The sequence below is a fragment of the Pagrus pagrus genome (assembly GCF_965226575.1).
Source record: "Pagrus pagrus genome assembly, chromosome: 13".
NCBI lineage: Eukaryota > Metazoa > Chordata > Actinopteri > Spariformes > Sparidae > Pagrus > Pagrus pagrus.
The window spans coordinates 17209189-17233873 of record NC_140197.1 but is presented as its reverse complement, the minus strand read 5'-3'; the positions used below and the strand labels follow the sequence as shown (position 1 = coordinate 17233873).

Genomic DNA, 24685 nt, shown 5'->3' with positions numbered 1-24685 from the left:
GGATGTGGTCTCTGCTGTCTGATCGCTGACATGCAGCACAGACCTGCCACCAACAACAGAGGCGATCGCTGAGGTTCTGTCCAATGAGAGAGGAGTTCTGTGATGTTCTGTCCAATCAGAGCGGATCGAACGCTGGTGGGATGGGTCTCGTGGGCTGGCACCGCAGAACCGTCGGATCTGGTCTTCGTTATGTTTTTCAGTGTCGGGTGGAGTCTACATCCTGTCGCATCTCTGCGGGGAAGGTGGAGGACTTTTCTTTAGTTTCTCTTTGACTGTTTGTTACTGCCAAGACATCGAAAAATACTCCGTAAAGATGACGACGACCACCACCTTTCAAGGAATGAGCCCTGGGTCGAAAAGCAGCTCCAGGTAAAGAAAAGAAGCCGTTAATGTTTCATGGAGGAACAAAAGAAGTGTGATGCGGGCAAGCCTCCCAGCTAGCAAACGCCTCTTTTCTGCTTAAAGGCAGCCTGCTACCTTACATTAGCTTGCTGCTGGCATGGCGAGGGATTTTTCTGGATTTAGCTAAACTGTCACATCGTCTTGCTAATTAAGTTAATCTTATTGGGTGTCTGATGCGCCATATAGCCTCTAGCTACACTAAGTTAGTTAGGTTAGCCCATGTAAGCTCTGTAGGAAAGGTTAATTGTGCGTGTGAGTTAAAGAAAGAAAAGGAGAGAAACCCGGAGATGTTTTCCATCTTTTTTTTTTTTTTTTTTTTTTTTTTTTGGAAGAAATGGCCATCGCTTCCTGACATTACCGCTCGGCTGGCTGGTGTCGACTGCGAAATAACTTTCTGTAGTTCAAGACCGGGCTCTTATCCTGCTGTGATTTCTATATGTGCTGCTCTTTTGAGTTGCGGATGATTTTACACCTATATTACATCCGTTATTTGTGGATTTTTAAGCATTTTTTCACAAGAGGACCAAAGGTATAGGCTGAGAAGCAAGAGTCCAAATGTGTGATTGATTGCAGGAAGAATCCTAGACCAGACTTTGGTCTGCATATGTCATTATAACTAAATGGCTTTGTTGGTTAGAGATAACGGAAGTTATGTCTATTTAGTATTTTCAATAGATATCTTAGGTCTACGCTGTTGTCTCCGTCTGACGCACAATGTCTATTAAATGTTTATATTCACGGAAAACCACCTTTAAGAGGGCCACTCATCCTCCAAGCACGCAGTCATAGCTTTCCAGTAAGTGATGCGTCTCGTCTGGATGCAATCCTGCCCCTTTGCAGTGAAAATAAAGCAAAGAAAATGACTTTAAATTGCGACTGGTTCAATCACAGGGCGTGATTTTTAACGCACACAAACCAGATTTTGAGTAAAATTACTACTAATAGCCTTTCCCTGACTGATCACACCAAATCTCAGTCAGTCATTAAGCGTTTTTGAAGTCGCATGCTGTTTTCGGATGATGCGGGGGCTTGGGTGGGGGCTTTGAGCTAGCTAAGCCTGTAAATCTTTCCTTAGCTCTTTGCTTTTGCTCCTTAAAGCCCCATTTTACGAGCTGCTGGTCATTTGTGCTGCTGGCCGACCGAACGGATCCGTACAGCAGCAACTTGAGCAGAATTAGGCTAAAATCTTAGTAGGCCATCAAAAGCCTCCTACCCTGCCTTATCAGACATGCCATCTTTGGCCCTGGAGCTCAGCTATATCTGCCCTAGCTCCACCTGCCTGAAGCTGCCTGTAAGCTTCTCAACATTAATGCCATTTCATTGATATTATTTGCAGTTTCATTCTAGGGTGGGGTCTGCTGCCAGGCAGCTCAAAGCTTTTCCCCCCATCGCAATCCGTGTGGAAAGCATGAGCTCATCCTCTCTGGCCGGGAGGTGAAGTCTGGTTTAGGCATTACTGTCACAGCCAACTGTGACAGACACTAGTACGTATACAAGAATTGATTGAGAAAATTCACGCTGCGTGGATTTTCCCTCCTCTGGTTGCTTTCTTTGTAGTTCTCCTTTGAGAGCGGAGTTGTTTTTTGGACTCCATCTGCCCGCCTGGCCCTTGGACAGCTGCTCAGTGTGTCAGCTGGTGGCTTCAGGGACTCTGAGGAGAGAAGAGTTTGCTGGAAAAAAAGAGGGAGGGGTCCGGCAGGGCCTCTGCAAACACATCAGTTTTTGTCGTCCACCCCGACTGTCCTTCAGCACAGCGAGGAAAAAGGGTTTCCCTGCTCATTATTATGTTCCTTTTGTTCAGCTTGTGGTGGAAGGAATGTCGGTGTAAAGTGGGCTTTGTTTATCATGCCCTGGTCCGCATGCAAGCTCCTATCTTGTTCAAGAACAGTCCATTTATTAGGTGACCTACATTCGCCGTGGACCTCAGACTTTTCGCCTCTATTGTGAGATATTGACCCAAAGGCATCAAATTTAATTAACTAATTTAATAATTGAATAACAATGCTACCAGGAACTGACACCAACCATGCTTGTGTCACTGCAAAGGAATTCGTATCAAGGAGAGGCTGCAGCTAGCCAGCTAACTCTGTGATTATATGCGACTGGAGTCAGCTGCCGGGCAGAGATTGTGACTGTCTGTCTGACAGCCTGACAGCCGGGGCTTAGACAGTAGAGACCTTGATGTGTGTTTGTGTGTGTGTGTGTTGTATGTGTATAAAATGGCTAGGGTGGAGTAGGGAGAAGGCTGTAAGTAGCTCGAGGCATCTTCATGTTATATTTGACTATTGATTTTTTTTTTTTTTTTCTGCACTGTGCAGCTGATCAGCGGCATGTGACACGAACGGCATGTGTTTTAGTTCGGCCTAAAGAGTGGGTGACGTGAGCATGAAAGCAGGATGTCAATCCAATGACGTTCTAATCTGTAATTTGTTGCTCTTAAGGGTGCTACGGCCGCCAGGAGGGGAAACCAGCTTCTCCTTCGGCACGGATGAAAATTCGACCCCCCAGCGCAAGAGCAAGATGGCCTCCAGCATCTTTGCAGAACCTGATGACCCCCATGCTCATCGGAGGAACAATCCACCCAGTAACTCAATCTAACATCATTCATACCTATTATAGCTATCTTTCCATGTTATAATATCAGAGCCAAAGGAATTAAAACAATAGATTTCTAAGGTAACATTCAGAGATATTTGAGTTTTGCACCAGGAAGGGCGTGTATGAAAAAAAGATTAAGATAAATCTTGCAAGTCCAGACAGAGCCACCAGAAGCCTTAAGAATGAAAAAAGCACCATGGAATTAATTCTTCTAACTTGAGATAGGAAAAAATACAAACTGGAGTGTATTTTTCCATTTAGGTTGTCAGAGAGAACATCCCACAAGTGCAATAGCCAAAAAACCCTGGAGTACAGGGATAAGGGTAATTTGAAGCTAGGCTTTGTTAAATGGGATGAGGATCGGCCCTCAATGGAAAGAAATAGGTCAGTTAAAAAATGTGTCAGTTGGTGAAATGTGTGACCTTGTATAGACACAAGGGAAGTTTTATTTTGAGTCCACAAACACAGCAGCAGGGGATACGAGACCTGTAAATGGTTTTGAGTCGTCAAGGTCACTGCAAGCATACAGCCACAGAGGCCTTAATGAAAAATTAATGTTGTCTGACATCATTGTGCCTCTCAGTATGTTTACAATAAACCAGCTAAAGCTTTAGCCAAACACAAATTACTCTTTAGTATTTGTCATCTTTATTGCTTGTTATTAAGGATGGAAATTTTTACCCAGTGTTTGGTAAAGACTCAAAGTTTCTCTAAAGTGCATAAAAAGAGAAAATCAAGCCGACAGCAGTAGGATTGCATTTTCAGCTCATGGCCTTGAAGTTATTCACAAGCCAAGGATCACATGTTTTCACACTGTCCACTTGTGGCAAACCGTTTACATGGTGTATCAGAATTTCTGTGTGTGTGCGGACAGTGAAGAATTTACCCTAAAATCCTTATTTTATCCTCTGACCTCTGCAGCCAGCAGCTGCCGACAGCAAAGCCTTTTCCTGCCTGCATTGTTTCACTTGGGTCTAGGTCAAGTTCAGGGGGGGCTTCTCATAGTTTTCCCACTTCAACGGATACAACTGGATGAGGATATTTCTTTCTGGTTGAATGAGCAAAGTTTATTACAATAACAGGTTTTATGTGCATTGTGTGATCCTTCTGACCCGAGTATGAACTCAGTTTAGATGAACACATTTGTTTGCTTTGGCATGCCGTCCTGTGAAGATCCTTCTAAATACACCTTTTTATCTGCTCAATACTTGTCTGGACCATCTGGAACAATGGCATTTTTGGTGCGACTACAGTCCTGCAGCACTTGTCTATGCCTCACCCTCACCCATATATATATGGAGAGGTAGGGAATGCTAGGGTCTCACACTAAGTTTGAATTAGAGATGTTGCATTAAAGTACTATGCATTACAGCGGTCAGCGAAAATGTTTAATTTGATTATGTAGTTGAATTATAAAAAGAAAATTGATATTCAGTTGTGGAACAACGGCACCACTGCAATGCTGCACTGAATGTACTGCATGATGGACAGGACAAGGTCACTTTCATTGAATGAAAGTGAAATGTAGGTCAAGCTGAAAAGAGGGAATAATTCAACAACAACTGTGAGGAGAATTCAGAATTTAACTCGATCACAGAGAGAGCGATTTGCATTCCATGCAAGTAAGCTGCAGTAGGAAATGCTTCAGATCTTAGTCAGCAGATGGCAAAGTCGTCGAACCACGAGATAAAATTGTATGTAAGCTACAGTTAGCCTACCAGTCCACCACTAGCAACATGAGCGCAAACATGGATAAAATTAGACTGTTGATATCAATCAGAGAGACAGCACTCTTATGGTGCAAAAATAGATATCCAAATGGTTTGAACTTGTGGTGGGTGATCTGACATTTTAGATCATGGACAATCTTGAAAGCATCCACAATCAACTTTTACGGCAAAACAAAGGGGATCAAATCAAAGAGATCACTGCATTTAATGTCCTCTGCATTTTTCTTTCCAAACTTCACATAACCTCATTGACTAGCAGATGCATGTTACGTGAACAAACCAATAGAGTGATGTAGCATGCTGGATGACGTTGCGGATAGTGATTGCATTTAAATACATGTTTTTTTTTATCCAGGTGCCTCGCCCTTACTCCAGACCTATGTAGGGTTTGTTGTTTGTATTGTTCTGTTTTGTTTTAGAAATAATGTAACATCATTTTCGGCCAATTTTGACAGCCCTACCCCTCTTAGTTTGGGTGTCTGGGAAGGCCTGATTTTCATAATCATCAAAGGTCTCCATAGACTGTAAGCAGAGGATATGTTGTAGTTCATTCAGAATTCAAATATCCACTGCCTGCCTCAGACAATGTCACGGCAATGTCCGGTTTATTCTGAATAATCCTCAATGTGAACCGTCTTCATAGGGACTATTAATTCAATATAAAGTTTTTTCCAATAAGAACTTTTCATGGCAAGGGATGTGGATTTATTCAAAGTGGCTGGGACATTCGTTCTGGAAAGGCATGTTGTTGTTGTTGTAGTTGATGTCATCTTTGAGTGCTTTGATCCGTGAAATATCATTTACTTTATTAGTATGGTTGTTGGCAGAAACCTTAAAAACTGATACAGTCGATCTGATGACTCAGATTTTGAGGTATCTTCTTCATCACCACTAAGAGTAGCTGATTGTTATTCATAAAGGCAGGTTGTCGGTAAGGATTTTCTCTAGATACCGGAGCTGCTGGTTTGTTCAAGTGCCCCTAGCTTCTGACCACATGAGTAACGCTGTAATCAGAGAGGAAGCTATGACTATCAGCAGCAGCATGATTGCTGTTCCTGTCTCCAGTGAGGTCAGTGTTTATCATATGTTTATATCATGGACCCAGGAGATCTATAAGGTTAAGCAGAAGGCTATTTGTTGGAGTGATGATAACATAAAATATTACTGTCTGGTCCGTGAATCTAGTTTAATCCTCTTCCATTTGCTGTTTGTTGTTCGCTGTCCAGAGAATTGATCAGACTCAGAACTGTGGAGCCAGTAATGAAGGAGCTCTTGTTGAGTGATAGACTCTCAACAGTGCTGATTCACTTCACTCCATTAACAACAATGGCCACTCCTACGCTTCTTCAGCAGTATTGTTCCCCTCATGACAAAGCTGGTCTGTCCCCTCCCTGGCCCTCAGGGCTAGAGCCAGGCTTTTACCTTATGTGGCTTTAGTTAGAGTGGCCTGCTTCCCCACAGAGGGCCAAACACTGCGTTTTAATGCTCTTTCTGCTAAAGTGAAATGCAGGCGTGACAGGGTTATGTGAGTTTTGGCATTAGGTCCGTCTGCCTGGAAGTGTTCCACTGCGTTTCTGGGTCTGTTGCAGACGCCCAAGCGGATTTGGTGATGTTTCCTGTTGGATCACAGTGATTTTTCCTCATGTTATTTCTTTCTGACTCCCCCATAGCACTGATGTTTTGTCAAATCTGAGAAGATGAAAATTCTGGTGAGCATGGTGAAGTTCATGGGTTAGAAATATTGGAGTCTGGGATTGCTAATTGGATTAGTGTCCATATGGTATGACTCTGCAGCTTTGAAGCCTGAGTCATGTTTTGTCATTTGTCTCATGTTTCCTGTCTAGCTTCAATATTATCTCAAAAATAGGGAGAAAAAAGGCATGAAAGCTAGTCTGTTACAGTCTGCTTAGTCTTTAATAAGTTTGTTGCTCTGTCTGTCTTTTACCTTCCCAGGTGGGGCACCCACAGGAACCCTGTGCGGGGAGCCCTCGGCCCCACTTAGGCGGTGCCAGCAGCCTCTTCTCTTCCCCAAGAACCCTCAACCGGAACTGACCACCATCCACAACTCTGGGGCAGCCTTGGTGTGGAACCAGAGACAAGAGGTGCCTTTCATTGAGTTTCCAAAACAGAGCCGCAGCCTAGATTCAGGGCTGAAAAGCACACGGTCATAGATTAAGTCTAATTCTAAACAGTTCAGTGGAAAATTCATTGGGGGAAGGTTGACTTTATCCATCTATTTGAAACTGACCCAGGATGTTGTTTGGTAGATATCCTCCACTGACATTTGTAATCCCTGTGGAGGTTTAATTTTTAATTCTGGGAATGTGCCCATCCTCACTGTCTGACATGGGTGGAATTTTTTCTAATTAAGCAATTTGACTGAGGTACAAAGAAACAGTGAAACAGGAGATCTGTAAACGGATATAATGAGAGCACATAATTAATTGTTTGTATTCAGCTGGTGATGGCGCATAAGCTTCTATTAATACATTTTGGTTGAAGCCATACTCTTCTCTGTATTATTTATCTTTTGGCTTTGTTGTGTTAAATCCAGACTAGGGCCGGGCAATTTATTGATATCATATCAGTATCCTGACATGAGACCATATATCATCTTGGATATTGTTATATCGTGATATGGCATGATTATTTATCAAAAATGCATTGTGTTGATTTTGTGAAAGAACCAATAGACATCCCTACAATATTGTTGCAATATCGAGGTATGCCCTAGTCCAGACCCTCTTCCTGCTCAGGTCACTTTGTTGTAACCAAAGTAATGAAGTAATAGGATCCAGATGTAGGAACGCAGGAAGACATTCTTATAAACAGATGAAGAAGTCACTTTGGTTCAGTGACGATATCTGATATCCTTGTGTTATGTTTTCATTGTAGGTTCCAAATGGAGAACAAGAAAATGATGGTAAGTGTCCCAAACTCTTGAACTGTTTATAAAGAGGCCTTTAAGTTCCTGTCACACTCTCACTATGTCTAAACAGCAGTGCATGACTCAGATTATTCAGTGAATAGCTCCATGGTTCACTATAACAGATCAGGTAATTCCTCTCTCCCTGCCTCTAAAAATCTGATTCTGGTGTCCCATTACTAACATACCATACGTTCTTTTTTTTTTCTCCTTAAAACATACAGTACATGTAATATCCCTTTCTAAGCCAACATCACATGATGTCTTTGATGTGGTTTTTCCCTGTCATGATGGCGTGATGGTCTGTAGACAAGCAGCTGTTCTTTGATGGCAGGCTTCACTTAGTATGAAAAGCTTTTTATTAACCTCCAGGTGCATGTTAGTAAGAGAGAGGCTGGCTCCTCAGATAATGGAGGGTTTGACCACACATCTCAGTGGACATGTAGAAATCAATGCTCACCCACTTGCTGCTGTTTTTGAATATGATTGGAATGTGCGTGCATTATGATGTGTATTATATACTGTACATGTATAAAGTCCGATTAAAGTGTGATGAACACAAACCACCATTTATCAACTACTATTTGCTTTACATTATAGTAATTGTATTAATAAATAAAAGCCTAATTGCTTCATTTTTCTTTGTAATATCAGGTTTTAGTTGTGTACAAGCCCACATGTAATCCACATTTTTTCCCCAACACTACAACCTTCCTTGTAAATCCCACTTTCGCTGTATTTACGCCTCCTTTTCAGAGGCAGAGAACATGTAGTGTGACCTCCTTAAATCCAGCAGAATACGTAATTATCCTCTGTTAAAATGTCTGTTATTTGCATGATCCTCCTTAAATACATATGCAATGAGGAGATAGGCACACCCAACAAGAGCTCACACAAATGACTGGCAGACAGCAACTCAAGCTTGGTTCATCCGTTTGATTAGTAGAGCTCATGTGTTTTGGGCAGAATGTGTCACATCTGCCCCTGATAAACAGGTTCAAGAGCCTTAGTAAATCCCAGTGTGTGCAGTCCCAATATCTGTGGCACAAGTCCTATATTTTAAAACTGAAATTCATGCAGTTGTCGCAGAACCCCTGCAGCTCGCTCTGATAACCAGCTTAGAATATTTGAGTATCCTTTCGGCCTAGATAATATTTTAAAAGCAGTGAAAGTTTTTGTGACATGAAAGTCAAGAAGTCACCTTGAATTTGCACATTCTTCAGTAATTCAGCCACTAATGGACAATGAGAGCCCAAAGCTTCAGCACTGATTTCATTACAGAACTGACTAACCTCACTTAGTAGTGTATCCTTCAACCAAAATGAAGTAAAATTTATATCAGAGTCTGACTTGGTGCATGGTAAATTTGCAGTTATCACAAAATGCAGCTAAAGAGTCAGAGCAGGGTAGCTAAAGACAGCTAACTATAGCTAGTCAAATTGCCACCGCTAGCCTTTGGTAAAGCTGAATTTGGTTTCTCTTTACCCCTGGCTATCACTTTTGATGAAGTGGCATAATGTAGTTTGTTACGTGGTCAGGAAGAATAGAAAACTACTCAAGTACTCCTGCTCAAAGGTAACTAGCCAAGCCTACCCTAGCAGAGGAGCAGTACACCTACTTACAATTTAAAATCTTACTTACACTCAAAGCGTTATTGACATTAAGCCAGAGCTGCCTAAGTTGCTTTTCCCCGTTCTGTTATGTTGTTGTTACTACTGATGTCGGGCCGATTTTAAACATTTTCAAACCCGTTTGATAAGAGGTCTGCATTAGTAATACAGAATGTCACCACTACCTGTTGCAGTGAAGTTGCTCCCAAGAAGCTAGCCACTTGCTGCTAGATCACTCCTACACCTGACAAATCAAAAACTGGTTGAGGCTCGTACTCTGGACCGGACCGGCAAAACTAGAAACCTACCCACCCTTAGTTGCTACTTTATTTTATTGTAGGATATATATTATGCTATTATTAATTTTGCTATTCGTTTTGGACACACCACAAACTCTCTCACATGCTGTACAAGTGTATGAAATAGCATGTTAATATGGAATTTCGGACGCAGCTAGTGAAATGAGTGAAGTTCTCTAAATGTATTCAAGGCCATAATCACATATACGGTCATCCAGAAACGGGGATCGCGTTCATTAAATATAAGCCATTGTCACATTCTTCGGATTAACACCTTTTCTTTTTGTTGCATCAGTAGAGTGTCCTGACGAAGTGGAGCAGCAGGACCCAGAGCAGCAGCAGAAGGAGGTGCCACAGCCCACCGACCCGTCGGGAGGTGCCAATGCTGCCGCAGGTGGCCGAAGAAACCCACCTGGTGGCAAGTCCAGCCTCATCCTGGGTTGAGACCACTTTTTTTTTTTCATTCGAACGCTCTTTTTTTATTTTTTAAAGATAAATACCCCCAACCACTCTTCCTCCTCATCGAACTGTCACCTCCTTCCTTCCCTCACCTTCTTCACATGCACTCATACTGTCACGTCCATGGACCCGCGTCCTCTCCCTCCACCCTCAAACCTTTTGTTTTGATCCTTTTTTCTATTAAAAGAAGAAAACTGTTGACAAAAGCACTTTATGTATCTCTTCCCCGCCCTCCCCTTTCCATTTCAGCCCATCCTGTAGTGCATCGCGCCTGCTGGAAAAGGCATGACGTTTAGCTTGTCCCTCATTCTTCCCTGTTGTAAATGGTAAAGGAAAAAATACTAAAAAAGATTTGATGCGTGGATTTCTAAATACAATAAAGATTGATATGAATTTCCTGTGGCTGATTCTTGTCTTGTTTTATGTAGCAGTAGTCATGTTATAGTGTTGAAGGATTGTCTGATCAAAGTGACACACCTAAAATAATGTAGATTAAGCCGCATGAGGTAAACTGTACATTACAGTTGGATGGTCTCCTTGTCAGTTTTCATGCGCATAAATGGTTCAACTCATGGAGCGGAGTATTATTTACGTTCAGTGAGATGGAGCCTGAAGACTGCGGCCGTTGAGAGCAGAGACAGGCTCTGTGCCTGGAAATCTGCCCAGCCAAAGTAATCACGCAAAGCTGCCTCCAATTCTGCCAAAAGAGAAACTGCACTATCTTTTCATGACATCATTCGCTGGATATTTGGCTCTCTGCAGTGTTTCAGATTTAGGTGTTGCATTTTGTCAAGAATCTTAGCTGGGATCCTTAAAACAAAAGTCGGATTCAAAAGGTGAAAGTGATTCATGCAAGATGTTATGTTACTTGTGAAACATTACCGTTAACAGCACTCCTCAAAGATTGCTTTATTTGGAAATGCTTTAGTTGGAGCTTATTTGCCTTCTGAAGCACTGTGAGGAACATAGAAAGTGGAGGCAATAAACCGATCGTTCTTTACCAGTTCTTTTTTAGTCGATGGACTCCAATATTTTCATATTTACAGAGCACCATTATCAATAAATTAAGTTTTTATGAATTATTTATGTTTTTAACAAAAAAAAAGTCTGAGGTGGAGTCTATTCAATATTCTGACAAATGAATTAACATTTTCAAAATCACTTCATGACTGCAGTGTTGTATTTGCAGAAGAGATTTGTTCTCTTGACCTTATTGACCAAAAGGCACATTTGAGTTTTGATAACCTATAATTGGTTCTATTATGCATATAACTGATCATGTCACTGCATATATTCAACTGTTAGAGCCAGAGAGCCAGAATAGTTCCCCTACATAGATAACGTGACAAAAACATCTAAAGAATCTTCTTTATTTCTATTTTATTTACGAAAGTGTTAATAAAAATAAAAACAGACAAATATTCTTGACAATGTAAAACAGAAAAAAATGCACATATGTACTTTAATCCATACATGACTGAAATGTTCTGAGGTGGATTGAGTGTCAGAAATAGTCAGTGGAACCAAAGCCAAGTTAGGTCGAAGGTCCAAGACAAAAGCTATAAAAGCTGAAATCCTGGCCAACCAAAGCGTAGTATAGTACAGTACAGTACAGTACAGTTTGATACAATTAGATCCTAGGTTGACACCTGTTCCTCACAATATGTTCCATAAAGGGTCCTCAGATCTGAAAAGAAACCTGGGCTGGTCACTAGATGGAGTATACCCAACATCTTCAAGATATAGACAAGAAAACATGTCATTTAGTCAATCTTAAAAGCAAGAGGGGAAACTGACTTCCACTCTATCAGGATAACAGTTTTTGGATTCAAAGAGAAGTTGGAGCGACCCAAAGTCACAGAGACGCTGAGATTAGCTGGTACCTATTTATGTTGCATGTACAAGTTTAAACTGTCATCCCAGAAATCTAAAACATTATCAAACAGAAACATTGACTTTCAATGACAGTTGAAGAAAAGGCTTTCAGTTAATTCATCAGAGAAATAGATTCCAAAACTAATTAACTAATTATATATTTTTCAAGACCTCAGTTTACTTGCCTGCCTCTCGTTGCCCTTTGCTTGTGTGAAAGGCAAAAATGGGCTCACAATACACTTCACACTGTCAGCAAATGCTCCCAAAGCTATGAATGTCACTTCTGATTATACATGACTTGAATTTAAGGTCACCTTCTCTTAACTCCTTGAGACGGTGAACTGCCGTCTTGATAACTCTTTATAAGCCTCTTACTGTGGAGCTGAAGGGGCATAGAGGGCAGATCATCTGCTAGCAGTGATAATACTCTTTAGAAATTAAAGGGGATGACAGAAATGGTTTTCATGCTGTGCTCACCTTGGGCTTGATCAGACAGTGTTTTTCCACCATATTGTGCATGTTCCATATGTCGGCATAGGTAGGTAGGTGTCAATCCAAACGAGGGCCTGAATAAAAGTTACTCTCAGAATAGTTTCAGTGTTTTTTCTCCCAGCTACTACTCCGTCAGAGCCAAACCCTGAAGAGTGCTGTGGCATGGCGGTGTGCAGTGAAAGGCATGCAGAGGTCAGTCAAGATCGGGAAAAGAACTTCCTGCTCTGGAGAAATGCCAGGATGTTGGAGTGTAGTCAATGAAGGCTTGTTTCAGTAAGTGCTGTGCCCACAGGGTAGTCCTGTGCCTTTTATTATACTTTAAGACACAGAGTGAGCCTGGATCTCAGCTGTGTTCCTCAGTCTTTTTTTTTTTTTTTGATTATTTCATGTTGTTTTGTTTTGTTTTTAATTATTTTGCTTGTAGCAAGCAGTTTGCTCTTTTGTCCTGGTCAACGGCTAATCATTAAAATCTCTTTTATCTATCGCCCTCGATCATCCTTCTAATCTTTCCAGAAAGGCCGGAGATTACCATTTTCCTCCCCCCGCAGCCATATGCCGAGTCATTTAACTGATGCCTGTGATGAATGTTTAAAGCATCCTTTCTCATTTGCAACTTCAATGTATTGACAGGGCTATTAAACCATGTGCACTCCAGATGAGGCCTGTGTTTGTGTCTTCCGGGACATCTCTCAGGAGGAATGGGATGCGTGAGCTCGGAAAGGAATTGAGGAAATGAGGTGAGTCATCTCTGGGTGACATGGCAAGCAATCAGTCAATCAATACCCCTGTTCATGCTGCACACTGACTCAGCAACTAGGCCAGGCAGGAGGAGGAGGGAGAATCGGAGGAGGAAATACACTATTAATACGCTGCTGAATATCCTAACTGATAATCCTGTTGATGTATAAAATGATTAAGTATTCGCCCTGTGATCTATTGTTGTCTTCCTGTCCTCTTTGTGACCAGAGACAGATTCTCCAGATTACCCTGCAGTCTCAAACATATAAAAACGCCTCCCACCCACCAGAGGCCCTAAACAGGAAGCACTGGTTGGCAAATGGACAGGGAGTGTAAAAAGCCCTCCTTGCAGCGTCTGCTCCAGCTCACATTGTACCTCCTTAACTGGATGAGACTGGAGGAGGGGAAATGATGGGGGGAAGAGTGGCGGGATGGACAGGGACCCTTTTTATTCTGCCCCAGAGGGAGGCAGGCGGAGCAGAGGGTGGGTGTGGTGATTTTAGATTAATTCAATGACTGTGAAAGCCTTTTATTGATGTTATTGATGTTGAGTTTTTCAATTCTCTCAGGACAGTGACAAGTTAATGGAGTTTGTTGAGGTCATTTCAGCTTCAGACTGCAGTGGTCATCATCTTGTCAGCAGTAGCTACATGGCTGTGATTTTACTGAGTATATGTTTTAGTTTTTTTTAACATATACTGATGCGAAGAGACACTTTATTTGTTTTAGTCTTCAACGCCTCTTGCTCTTCATGAGTAATTGAGAGACCAGCTGATCATACGCCTGACTGAATTTGAGAGTCCCTGTGATTTCATGGTTTTTCAGTATGCGTGCAGATGACACTTTTACACTTTGCTTTATAAAGAGAGTCATGTGTGGAGATTTTAACAAGATTTTTTTCCTTTCTTGCTTGTAAAAGGTAGTCTTTCAATCCCATTTTAAAAAAATATCTTTTATTGATGTTTATTTTGGAGTCCCTATAAAAACAGTTGACAGTGAACAGGACCGGGGCTGCATTCCCAAATTGCTTACATCGCCGTTGTCCCTTACAGAGCACGTACTGTTGCATGCAGTATGTGCACATTTGAGACATACTACTTTGTCGTAACGTTGCACCTTGAACTTTGACAGTCCATAAATTCGCAGTCCATGGTACAAAATCTGGAATAAAAAAAGTGATTTGGAATGCAGCTTAAGTGAGCTGACATCTGTTTTTGCTCTCTCTGTGACTGAGGATTGTGGGTCAGAATAGCAAGAAAAGCATGCTGGCTGGCATGCTGCAAAATGTGATTGGATGCAGCAGGACATCGTGGTTTTTTGGTATACTTCATTTGACATGTATTGGGACATACTAAATCTTTTTCTGACATGCTGAATAGTATGGCAGTTCACATATTGGAACGCATTGATTGTTTCTTCAAAGATATTGGATGAATGGGATTTTTTCAACACTGTGAACACCAGTAGCAAAATTCCACTGACCTCCATTGTATTGGGAAAAGTACTAAAAATAAATGTTTTATGTCATACTTGGAGCTTTAGTGAGCCAGCGATATGGTTTATCCTCCTCCTATAGATCTTAAATAGATCATTGGCTGGCATTTTCTCAGTATCTGTCCCTGTTTGAATATCTCCATGTATACTGTTGTATCCCAATTGGGTCACACTTAACTTTAACCCCCTATTCAGCATTGCACTACATGAACATTAAATGGTTTGTAATACACTATAAAGTTGTTTTAGGCAGATATAAGGATATTTTAAGTGTTTATTAATGTACAGTAATTGTCAGCAATTGTAACTTCTTCTATGAATACATAATTTATATAATTACAACTGTATTACTGTTTTGGCTGTTGACCAACACACATATATATGCAAATATACCTACTTAAATATAGTTATATTTGATACAACTTTAGTGTGTTACATACTATTTATTAAATGTTCATGTAAGTGCTAAATGCAGTAGTTTAAGCATTGAATGTCATTTAAATGGTTAACACTCTGACATGTTTGTTCTTGCTCCACTAGAGGGCAATACAAACACTGTAACACACCTCTGCTGAAACTTTACTTGTGACCTACTTTTGGTGTGACTATGTACTGAAACCTTCTCCCTGTAGTTCAAGCTCTGAGAAACACATCAACCCACGCTTTGCTGTCTTTCGCTTTTGCCTGACACTTCAGAGAGGTCTGCTGAAAAACAGTCTAGTGTTCAACATCACTTTCAGTATGAGTGATGTGACCTCTGAGAAAAGATGTTTTTGAGACGATAAAGTAATGTGTTGATCTGTTATTAAGGTGATAAGATATATCATGCCCTGATATTATTACTGTAGTGGCTAATTTCTATTAGAGCTGACAATCTCACATTGTGGTTTACTGTTTGTATAGGATGTCTGAAATAACCGGTTTTGTTGAAGTCACATGTTGTGGGTAGGTCAAGAATCCTAAACTGAAAGCAAAACATTTACCGTATACACTTCCTCTTAAGGATTTGGAGTTATTAAGTTAAGTAAAGTGTTTATTCCTTTCATTATCATCATGTCTGCTGTCTGGTTGAAGCTCACAACCATCCTTTGTCTCTCCTGCACAGCCCTGAGTGGCTCAGGTAAGACTGATTACATTTGACAACGAATGAAAGAAATGTGTGGGGGGCGTATTTGTTCTTTTTACTCCACTACATTTATGTAACAGCTTTTAAGTCTAAGTTACTTTACAGATTACATTTTTGTATAAAAAATATTTAAAATATATGTGTATAATGTATATATGTATGTATATGATAAGCTTAGAAAATACCTGTGTTGTAAATGTACCTACAACTCATACTTGACTAGATGTAGATATCTTGTTAAATTATTACTCTGATAACAGTAAAAGTCACCCAGACGAATAGTACTTCAGTAAAAGTCTTAAAGTATCTGAAGTATCAAGAGTACAAGTAAAAGTTTCAGATCCTATATAACTACTGTATTCTTCAGATTCACCAGTGAGTAAAGTCAAACAAATGTAGTGGAAGTATAAAGTGGCAGAAAATGGAAACACTCGACTCAAGTAGAGTACAAGTACTTGACAACTGTATCTTTAGACTTGTTTGTTCCTCTACCATTAAGAGGAACCGTGACTGCAGAACACAACACAAGCCCTTAAAATACTTCCTGATAAAATCTTGCCTGATGCTTTAGAGCAGGATGAAAGCACTGTACTGTTCACCTTCACTTTCGGCAGCAGTGGTTCGACCTCAGAGAAAAGCTGTTACTTTACAATATATCTGAGCCGACTGTTTGATAACAGTGTCATCATACACCTTAATAGGTCACATGATGCTTATTGTAATCATGTTGGGTGATGTGGTTGAAAACACACACACATTTCCTACTGACAGTCACTGTCATCATGTCTGCTGTCTGGTTAAAGCTCGTAACTCTCCTTTATCTCTGATGTCTGACTCACAGGTAAGACTGATTACATTTATAATGCCAAAGACTGAAACAAATGTGTGTAAGGCAGGATGAATTCACAAAGCTTTATTAAATGTAAAATGAGATCAAACTGAGTAACCGTGAGAGATTTTGTGTCTTTTCTACGTAGAAAGGGGTGGAGTGGTATGGAGAGATCTTGGAGGAACCATCAAAATCCAGTGCAGAACTTCTGATTCGGACCAACAGACCATGTCTTTGAAGAAAGGTCTCAAGGAGGACTACGAAGTTTTGTTTACAGAAGGAAACCCAGCAAAAGATACCATCCACAAGGAACTCACAGGCAGATTGCAGATTCACGGAGCGTTCCCCAATTTGAGCATCCTCATCAAAAACTTGACCTCTGATGACACGGGGCCCTACTGGTGCATTTACTCAAAGTTTGACCTGAGGTCCGGTCAGTTGATACAGAAAAAAGACAATGGATCTGTGCTCCTGGTGGTGACAGGTGAGCCTTATTAATTCATGTATAATCTCACAAACTGTTTAGTTCTTACAATTCAACTTTGTCGTCATTCATCACAGAGCAGTGTCACCCAGCAAATAACAATCTGGTCCTGGTGTCTGTGGTGATCTCTGGTGCTGTCTTGCTTGCCATCATCATCAAACACACTGTGCATTATTACAGATTCAGCAAATTCAATTAAGCAGTGTGACCCAGCAACTAACGAGCTGGTCCTGGTGTCTGTGGTGATCTCTGCTGCTGTCCTGCTTGCCATCATCATGGGCCTCATCATATGGATCATCAAGGTACCCATGTTTTTCAGCATTGCTGTGTGTGTGTAGGCGTCTGTGTGTGCGTCTTTGTATTTTGCTATGACACACAAGCCCTGATGGAAGCTGATCGGGGGCTGTTTCCATGTTCCCGTTATGCTCAGCAGTACCGTACAACACACAGTACAAGTAGTTTATTTGAAATATATATATATATATATGCACACACACACACAAAGATATCGTGTTAAAATATCACTTAGGTAAAAGTCAAAGTCACCAATGTGAATAGTACTTCAGTAAGTCTTTAAGCATCTGATATTAACTGTACTTAAGTTTCAAAAGTATTGTTTCAGCAATAAATGTACTTGAATATCAAAAGTAGTAAAAGTGAATTATACATATACTTTGACTGCTTGTTGACCTAGCCAATCTGAAGTTCAGGATTTATCTGACTATCGGAATTAGTGCTTTTTCATCCGATTGCAAATTGATGATATTGTATATAATCAATGTCATTTTGTCGTTTTATAAACCGAAGAGACTCTGACCTTCTCATTGTATAGTCCTACATCTTCTAACATGTTGACAACAACATCTTTTGTTACCAGACTAAGAGCTCTCGCAGCACGGTTAAACCAAGAAGTGTCGCCAACAATGATGTTTATGAGGACATGCGTGAAACACTCGGTTGCTGAAGATGTCAGCCTACAAGCCACCAACCTGAATCTCCATCTCTGCACCACTGAGGGCCAGGTGATGCATGTGAAGCAATGTAGCAGCTCAACATGTTCCCCGACACACTCTGACATCTCTTCAGGCCTTGTGCGTGACTGATTGTATGTCAGTGAAAGACAAGTAACGCACTGCCAGTAGATAGTTTGGCACAATGTACGATAATAAATAACACAGTTCCATTTGAAAGTTGTAAAGAAGCACAGATGTCAGTTGTCTTGTCTATGGCTAAAAATCTAAACTGGACTGTGGCCTGACACGTGACCCTCTCATGTAGATTCATGTAAAAATGTTTAATTTCATTCATTTCTTATTTTTTTATTTTTAAAGGTGATTTACTAAAGGCAGGGTTAATGTGAATTCTATAAAAGATATACTGTGTTTTGTCACAATGATAATTTTAACTTTTCTGTCTACATAAATTAAACAATATATTTGAAAAACTTATTGATTGACTTTTTTCTTGAAGAAGGTGAAATATCTTAATTGGTGAAATACCAGGATTGGTCACTGATGAATTTTCCAGTGGGTTCGTGGTACCAACACGAGATGCAGTGATACACAACAAAGAAAAATAAAGCAAAAAAGGAATAAAAGTATCTGAAATCAATTAACATTTCAATTTTTTGAAATTTTCATTTTCAATGTGATTGATTATCAGCATGGCCGATTATCAGATCCTATATAAGTACTGCATTCTTCAGATTATCGGAATCAGGGATTTTAATCTGATTGCCAGTGAAATTAACAAATTTAAATGATGTAACATGCTGTCTGCAAAGTAACCAGTGACCAAAGTTATCAAACAAATGTAGTGGAGTGGAAGTATAAAGTGGCAGAAAATGGAAATACTTAAGTAGAGTACAAGTACTTAACAACTGTACTTAAATACAGTACTTGAGTAAATGTAATTAGTAACGTTCAAACTTTTTTTTCTTCTTCAACTTTCTGCAGATTGAGCACTTATAGTTTTGATGCTTTAAGTACATGTACTTCGTTTAATTAGGATTTTGAATGCAGGACTTTTACTTATAGTCAGCGCTTTTACATTGTTGTATCAGTGCTGTTACTTGAGAAGAAGATCTTCTAATGCACAACTGGTTTTCAAGCACTCTGGTTATCTTGAGGAGTGTTTGCTCCTCAACCACTAAGAGGAACTGAGACTGCAGAACACAAGCTTCTCACCTTCCACTAACCCTGCATGTGCACAAGTGCAAGCTCTCAAAATACTTCCTGATAAAATCTTGCCCGATGCTTTAGAGCAGGATAAAAGCATTTTACTGTTCACCTTCACTTTCGGCAGCAGTGGTTCGACCTCAGAGAAAAGCTGTTACTTTACAATGTATCTGAGCCGACTGCATGATAACTGTCAAACTTTCGCCCACATCATACACCTTAATAGGTCACGTGATGCTTATTGTAGGCATGTTGGGTGATGTGGCTGAAAACACACACACATTTCCTACTGACAGTCAGTCATCATGTCTGCTGTCTGGTTAAAGCTCGTAACTCTCCTATGTCTCTGCTGCACAGCCCTGGGCGGCACAGGTAAGACTGATTACATTTATAATGCCAAAGAGTGAAACCAATGTGTGTAAGGCAGGATGAATTCACAAAGCTTTATTAAATGTAAAATGAGATCAAACTGAGTAACCGTGAGAGATTTTGTGTCTTTTCTACGTAGAAAGGGGTGGAGTGGTATGGAGAGATTTTGGAGGAACCGTCACCATCCAGTGCAGAACTTCTGAGTCGGACCAACAGTCCATGTCTTTGAAGAAAGGTCTCAAGGAGGACTACGAAGTTTTGTTTACAGAAGGAAACCCAGCAAAAGATACCATCGCCAAGGAATTCACAGGCAGATTGCAGATTCACGGAGCGTTCCCCAATTTGAGCATCCTCATCAAAAACTTGACCTCTGATGACACGGGGCCCTACTGGTGCATTTACTCAAAGTTTGACCTGAGGTCCGGTCAGTTGATACAGAAAAAAGACAATGGATCTGTGCTCCTGGTGGTGACAGGTGAGCCTTATTAATTCATGTATAATCTCACAAACTGTTTAGTTCTTACAATTCAACTTTGTCGTCATTCCACTGGACAGAAGTTTATTCTAAGTACCAATTCAACAATAATTTATCCAACAAGCATATATAGTGTATTATTAATGCATTGTAACAACAGGTTACTGATGTAACTATTGTACTATTGTGAGCATTAAGAGACTATTTGTATTCAGTCAAAGCAGGGATTTCATATATTACTGCAAAGTCTCAGACACAAACTAAAAACTAAGCTGTTATTGACTCTACTGCTGTGACTACTTATTCAGAGAAAATGTTAATATAAAAGTATCACATTCAGTTCACTGACATTCTGCACATGTCGCCACCATTTCAAGTAGAAGGCTGGTACAGAAACTGTAAACTTCTGTTTTCATTTGTAACTTCTTTGAAACAAAATTCTATAAGGGAGTAGGAAGAATTTCGTTCAAAAAGGAAAGAGACCTAAGCAATGTTCGATATCCCCCAAATTCCAGCGCCTCAGACTAACAGTATGGTGGTGAGGATAATAATGACAACCCTTACAACCTGAGTTAAACACACTGTGCATTATTACAGATTCAGCAAATTCAATTAAGCAGTGTGACCCAGCAACTAACGAGCTGGTCCTGGTGTCTGTGGTGATCTCTGCTGCTGTCCTGCTTGCCATCATCATGGGCCTCTTCATATGGATCATCAAGGTACCCATGTTTTTCAGCATTTCTGTGTGTGTGTAGGTGTCTTCATATGATTGTATTTTGCTATGACTCACATGCCCCGATGGAAGCTGATCGGGGGTTGTTTCCATGTTCCTGTTTTGCTCAGCAGTACCGTACGACACACAGTACAAGTAGTTTATTTGAAAGCTGAGGTTTACAGCCAGTGTTACTTTCACACGCTTCATTAAGTGCACAAATCATAATGGTTGCTGCATGAGAGCAAAGTTTTTTGGAGCAAAATGTTTGTGAGTATATATATATATATATATATACACACACACAAATATATTGTGTTAAAGTATCATTTAGGTAAAAGTCAAAGTCACCCATGTGAATAGTACTTGAGTAAATCTGATATTAACTGTACTTGAGTATCAAAAGTATTTTTTCAGCAATAAATGTACTTAAATATCAAAAGTACAAGTAAAAGTGAATTATACATATACTTTGACTGCTTGTTGACCTAGCCAATCTGAAGTTCAGGATTTATCTGATTATCGGAATCAGTGCTTTTTCATCCGATTGCCGATTAAACAAATTGTATGTGCTATTTTGGCTCTGATGCAGGCAATCTGCAAAGTAACTAGTAACTAATGTTATCAAATAAATGTAGTAAAAGTACAATATTTGCCTCCAGAATGCAGTGGAGTGGAAGTATAATGAAGCAGACACTGAAATACTCAAGTAAAGTACAAGTACCTTTAAATTGTACCTAAGTACAGTACTTGAGTTAATGTACTTCATTACATTCCATCACTTTATATTCACTGTACATATTGTCACTTTTTGACTCTGACCTTCTCATTGTATAGTCCTACATCTTCTAACATGTTGACAACAACATCTTTTGTTACCAGACTAAGAGCTCTCGCAGCACAATGAAACCAAGACGTGTCACCAACAATGATGTTTATGAGGACATGCGTGGAACACTCAGGCGCTGAAGATGTCAGCCTACAAGCCACCAACCTGAATCTCCATCTCTGCACCACTGAGGTGCAAGTGAAGCATGTGAAGCAATGTAGCAGCTCAGCTGTAGACACACTCTGACATCTCTTCAGGCCTTGTGCGTGACTGAATGTATGTCAGCGACAGACAGTCAAGACGAAGTCTATGAATTGCTCAAATGTACATTATGGGGACAACTGCACTGCCAGTGGACAGTTTGGCACAATGTACGATAATACATGAAAGTTGTAAAAAAGTCTAAACTGGACTGTGGCCTGGCATGTGACCCTCTCGTGTAGTTTAATGTAAATATGTCTAATTTCAGTGATTTCTTATTTTTTTATTTTATTTTTATAAGTCAGGGTTAACGTGAATTCTGTAAAATATAGATACTGTGTATTGTCACAATGATAACTGTAATTTGCTGTCTGCAGAAATAAAACATTATATTTAAAAAACTTCCTGACTGACTTCTTTCTTGAGGATGGTGAAATATCTTAATTGTTGAAATACCAGGATTGGCCACTGATTAATCATCCAGTGGTTTATTCGTATCAACATCAGGCACAATGAACACAGCACAGAAAAATAAAGCAAAAAAAACACAAACAAATAAAATGATCTGAAATCAATTAACATTTCAATTTTTGTACATAAAAATTAAAACAATTGCATATTAACAAAGAATTTTCTTTTGTAATATTTATTTTTGTTTATAAACCATAATGTTTTCTAATTCCGAGGAGCAAAACTCGTAGCTCCCAGTCAACCACTCAAATCTTATCTCTGAGTTTTTACTTTGATGGCTGATTAGCAGCATTGTATGGGATTATTTAGAAATAGTGAATAGGTGGCAATAAAACAAGTCAGACAGGTAAAGCCTCTTCTTTTTTCATAATTAATGTCTGTGGTTAAGCCACCACATCCCACATCCCAGTCACTGTGGTTTTTCAAAGCAAATTATATATTGTTTGACACACTATCCTTTTATTATAACACAGGATTATTATTCAGAGAACTGTTTTCTTAATTAAATAAAACTTTTGATGTTGAACCTCAGATGAAGAAACAACCTTTGAAAAAAACAGCACAATAATTTATTACCAGTTCCAGGTCGAGCTTAGTGCATGTCTTCACAAATGCAATCACTGCAACTTCACATTTTCAACATTGTAAATCAAGAAAAAGGTTCAAACTATATAAGTCAAGACAAGTTGCATCTCAGCTCAAGGCCGAGGTTCGCTGTATGAGTCAACATTAAAATGTCACGCAGAGAAAAACAAACCTCATCTCGCAGCAGCGTGCAAGACAGAAGTGTTTACTTGTGCACCTTGCGCGTGTGGTCACAGGCTGTGACTTTTTGTTTCCTTCACTGAGTAGCACAAATCAGCCAGAGCACTTAAGTGTGAAATGTGTGTTTACGGCTGTCGGTGGGGCAAGTGTCAGAGTCAGGCATAGTGTGTGTGTGTTGGTGTAGAAGACCACTACTTGTAAAAAGTCCAGCGAGAAGTGGAAACTGTGCTTTGAGGTTAGTGGTAGCACTCAAACAGAAACCAAGACCCCTCTTACAAGAAAAACAACATCTACATAAAGACGCCAAGAAAGTCTACACCACAATGTCACAGCTAATCTGTAGCTCAGTATTTTAACTGAAATGTCTCATTTTGCGAAGTGCAGAAAACTCCTGATTGTGCAACTGCGGCAGTTTCCATAGCCTACTTGTCATAACTTGTAACAGGAAACACCAAATGATAAGGTATGTAGGAACAAAAATACTGTATGACACTTTGGGAGATAATAATCTGTCACAGTTTCACATCAGCCACTTTGAGGAAATGCCATTTTTACTTTGAAGCCTCATGTACAGAAGATCATTTAACGTAACCTCTTAAAGGTCTCAGTATCAGGGTTGATAATCCATACACACACATGCACACAGGTGCTGTTGATCAAGGATAAGGTAATAAAACGGCTCTTGAAATGTGGCTGCATCACTCCATCCCTCGTGTTTTTTGAGCTTTTACAGAATTTGTCAGAAGCTGTTTTCTGTAATAGAGGTGAGAGTGGAAACTATGACATTCACAAGGTGCTTTTCGAGGTGTAGGTAGGTGTTGCATGAAAAAAAGTTTTGATTCAAAGTAACTAGTTTCAAAATTCTGATCAGTGTTTTTCCATACAAGACGTATAATGTTTGAAATGTTTGAGAGCTCTGAGTATGTCTCCTTAAACCAACGGATGTTTTCTGGTTAAAACCTGTGAACTGTAGCCTACCAAGTTCACAGGTGTTTAACTATAGTGACAGGATGTGCCTGTGGCCTCTATTCAAAAAGCATAGGTCAGAAGCTGAAGTCAGCCTTTATAGGTAAAAAGTAACTTCTGCAATCCTTTTTTTAAAGTTAATTTGTATGTACAACATGTATCGCATATAACATCTTTCACTTTTGAAGAGGGTACATCAACATAATTATATCCACATGTTTATCTTTCAGAGAAATTGTTTGGCTTTTAATAAATGTTGAATGAATAGAAATGTTGCGATGCTGTAATGGTTTAGCGTGTAGGATCTAATGCTGTGTTCAGACCACAAGCGAAGAAAATATTCGCGCTGCATTACTTGCGCAAGTTCGATTGCGGGGTTTTACATTTTTAATCGTGTCTACTCACATGAGTAATGCAAATAAAAATAACTGTGAACCACATCAGTATGAAGCCAAAACGAAGAGATCTCTCTGGGATCTGACTGCAATAAATGGATCGGAAGGACGCTGAAATAACAACATCATAATGGCGTCTTGTAAAAAGCCTGAGTTCATGCTTCGTCAGGTCTGTCGGCCAGACGACAAGCAAACAACTTCTAAAATGCTTGTTCCCCGAATTGAGTTTGGATTGTTAAGAGCTATGCTGTGCTATGCAGTGC

At 40.0% G+C, this 24685-nt stretch overlaps 3 protein-coding genes across 4 annotated transcripts; all 3 read left to right on the top strand.

Moving 5' to 3' along the window:
* The first annotated feature begins 163 nt into the window (after positions 1-163).
* On the top strand, positions 164-10422 carry LOC311267562 (uncharacterized protein). Of its 2 annotated transcripts, none has more exons than XM_084370692.1 (5): positions 164-369; positions 2844-2986; positions 6684-6832; positions 7626-7653; positions 9864-10422. In XM_084370692.1, the coding sequence occupies exons 1-5, from the start codon at positions 314-316 to the stop codon at positions 10007-10009; spliced, it is 522 nt and encodes a 173-aa protein (XP_084226818.1). In that variant the 5' UTR covers positions 164-313; the 3' UTR covers positions 10010-10422. The 2 variants fall into 2 exon arrangements, with proteins under 2 accessions (XP_084226818.1, XP_084226817.1); XM_084370691.1 differs by having other exon boundaries at positions 9861-10422.
* Positions 10423-15660: 5238 nt separating this feature from the next.
* Positions 15661-18467, top strand: LOC311267606 (uncharacterized protein). Its single transcript, XM_084370762.1, has 4 exons — positions 15661-15743; positions 16727-17062; positions 17243-17364; positions 17940-18467. Exons 1-4 carry the CDS (start codon positions 15677-15679, stop codon positions 18024-18026), a joined length of 612 nt encoding a protein of 203 aa, XP_084226888.1. The 5' UTR covers positions 15661-15676; the 3' UTR covers positions 18027-18467.
* A 1067-nt stretch (positions 18468-19534) lies between these two features.
* On the top strand, positions 19535-22215 carry LOC311268190 (uncharacterized protein). Its single transcript, XM_084371660.1, has 4 exons — positions 19535-19611; positions 19748-20083; positions 20681-20802; positions 21678-22215. Exons 1-4 carry the CDS (start codon positions 19545-19547, stop codon positions 21762-21764), a joined length of 612 nt encoding a protein of 203 aa, XP_084227786.1. The 5' UTR covers positions 19535-19544; the 3' UTR covers positions 21765-22215.
* Positions 22216-24685: the final 2470 nt, after the last annotated feature.

Coding starts and splice junctions, on each gene's coding strand:
- LOC311267606 (XM_084370762.1), top strand. CDS start 15,677: ATGTCTGCTGTCTGGTTGAAGCTCACAACCATCCTTTGTCTCTCCTGC. Junction 17,063..17,242: donor TGTGCTCCTGGTGGTGACAG/GTGAGCCTTATT, acceptor GCATTATTACAG/ATTCAGCAAATTCAATTAAG. Junction 17,365..17,939: donor TCATCATATGGATCATCAAG/GTACCCATGTTT, acceptor TTTTGTTACCAG/ACTAAGAGCTCTCGCAGCAC.
- LOC311268190 (XM_084371660.1), top strand. CDS start 19,545: ATGTCTGCTGTCTGGTTAAAGCTCGTAACTCTCCTATGTCTCTGCTGC. Junction 20,084..20,680: donor TGTGCTCCTGGTGGTGACAG/GTGAGCCTTATT, acceptor GCATTATTACAG/ATTCAGCAAATTCAATTAAG. Junction 20,803..21,677: donor TCTTCATATGGATCATCAAG/GTACCCATGTTT, acceptor TTTTGTTACCAG/ACTAAGAGCTCTCGCAGCAC.
- LOC311267562 (XM_084370691.1), top strand. CDS start 314: ATGACGACGACCACCACCTTTCAAGGAATGAGCCCTGGGTCGAAAAGC. Junction 370..2,843: donor GGGTCGAAAAGCAGCTCCAG/GTAAAGAAAAGA, acceptor GTTGCTCTTAAG/GGTGCTACGGCCGCCAGGAG. Junction 2,987..6,683: donor TCGGAGGAACAATCCACCCA/GTAACTCAATCT, acceptor TTACCTTCCCAG/GTGGGGCACCCACAGGAACC.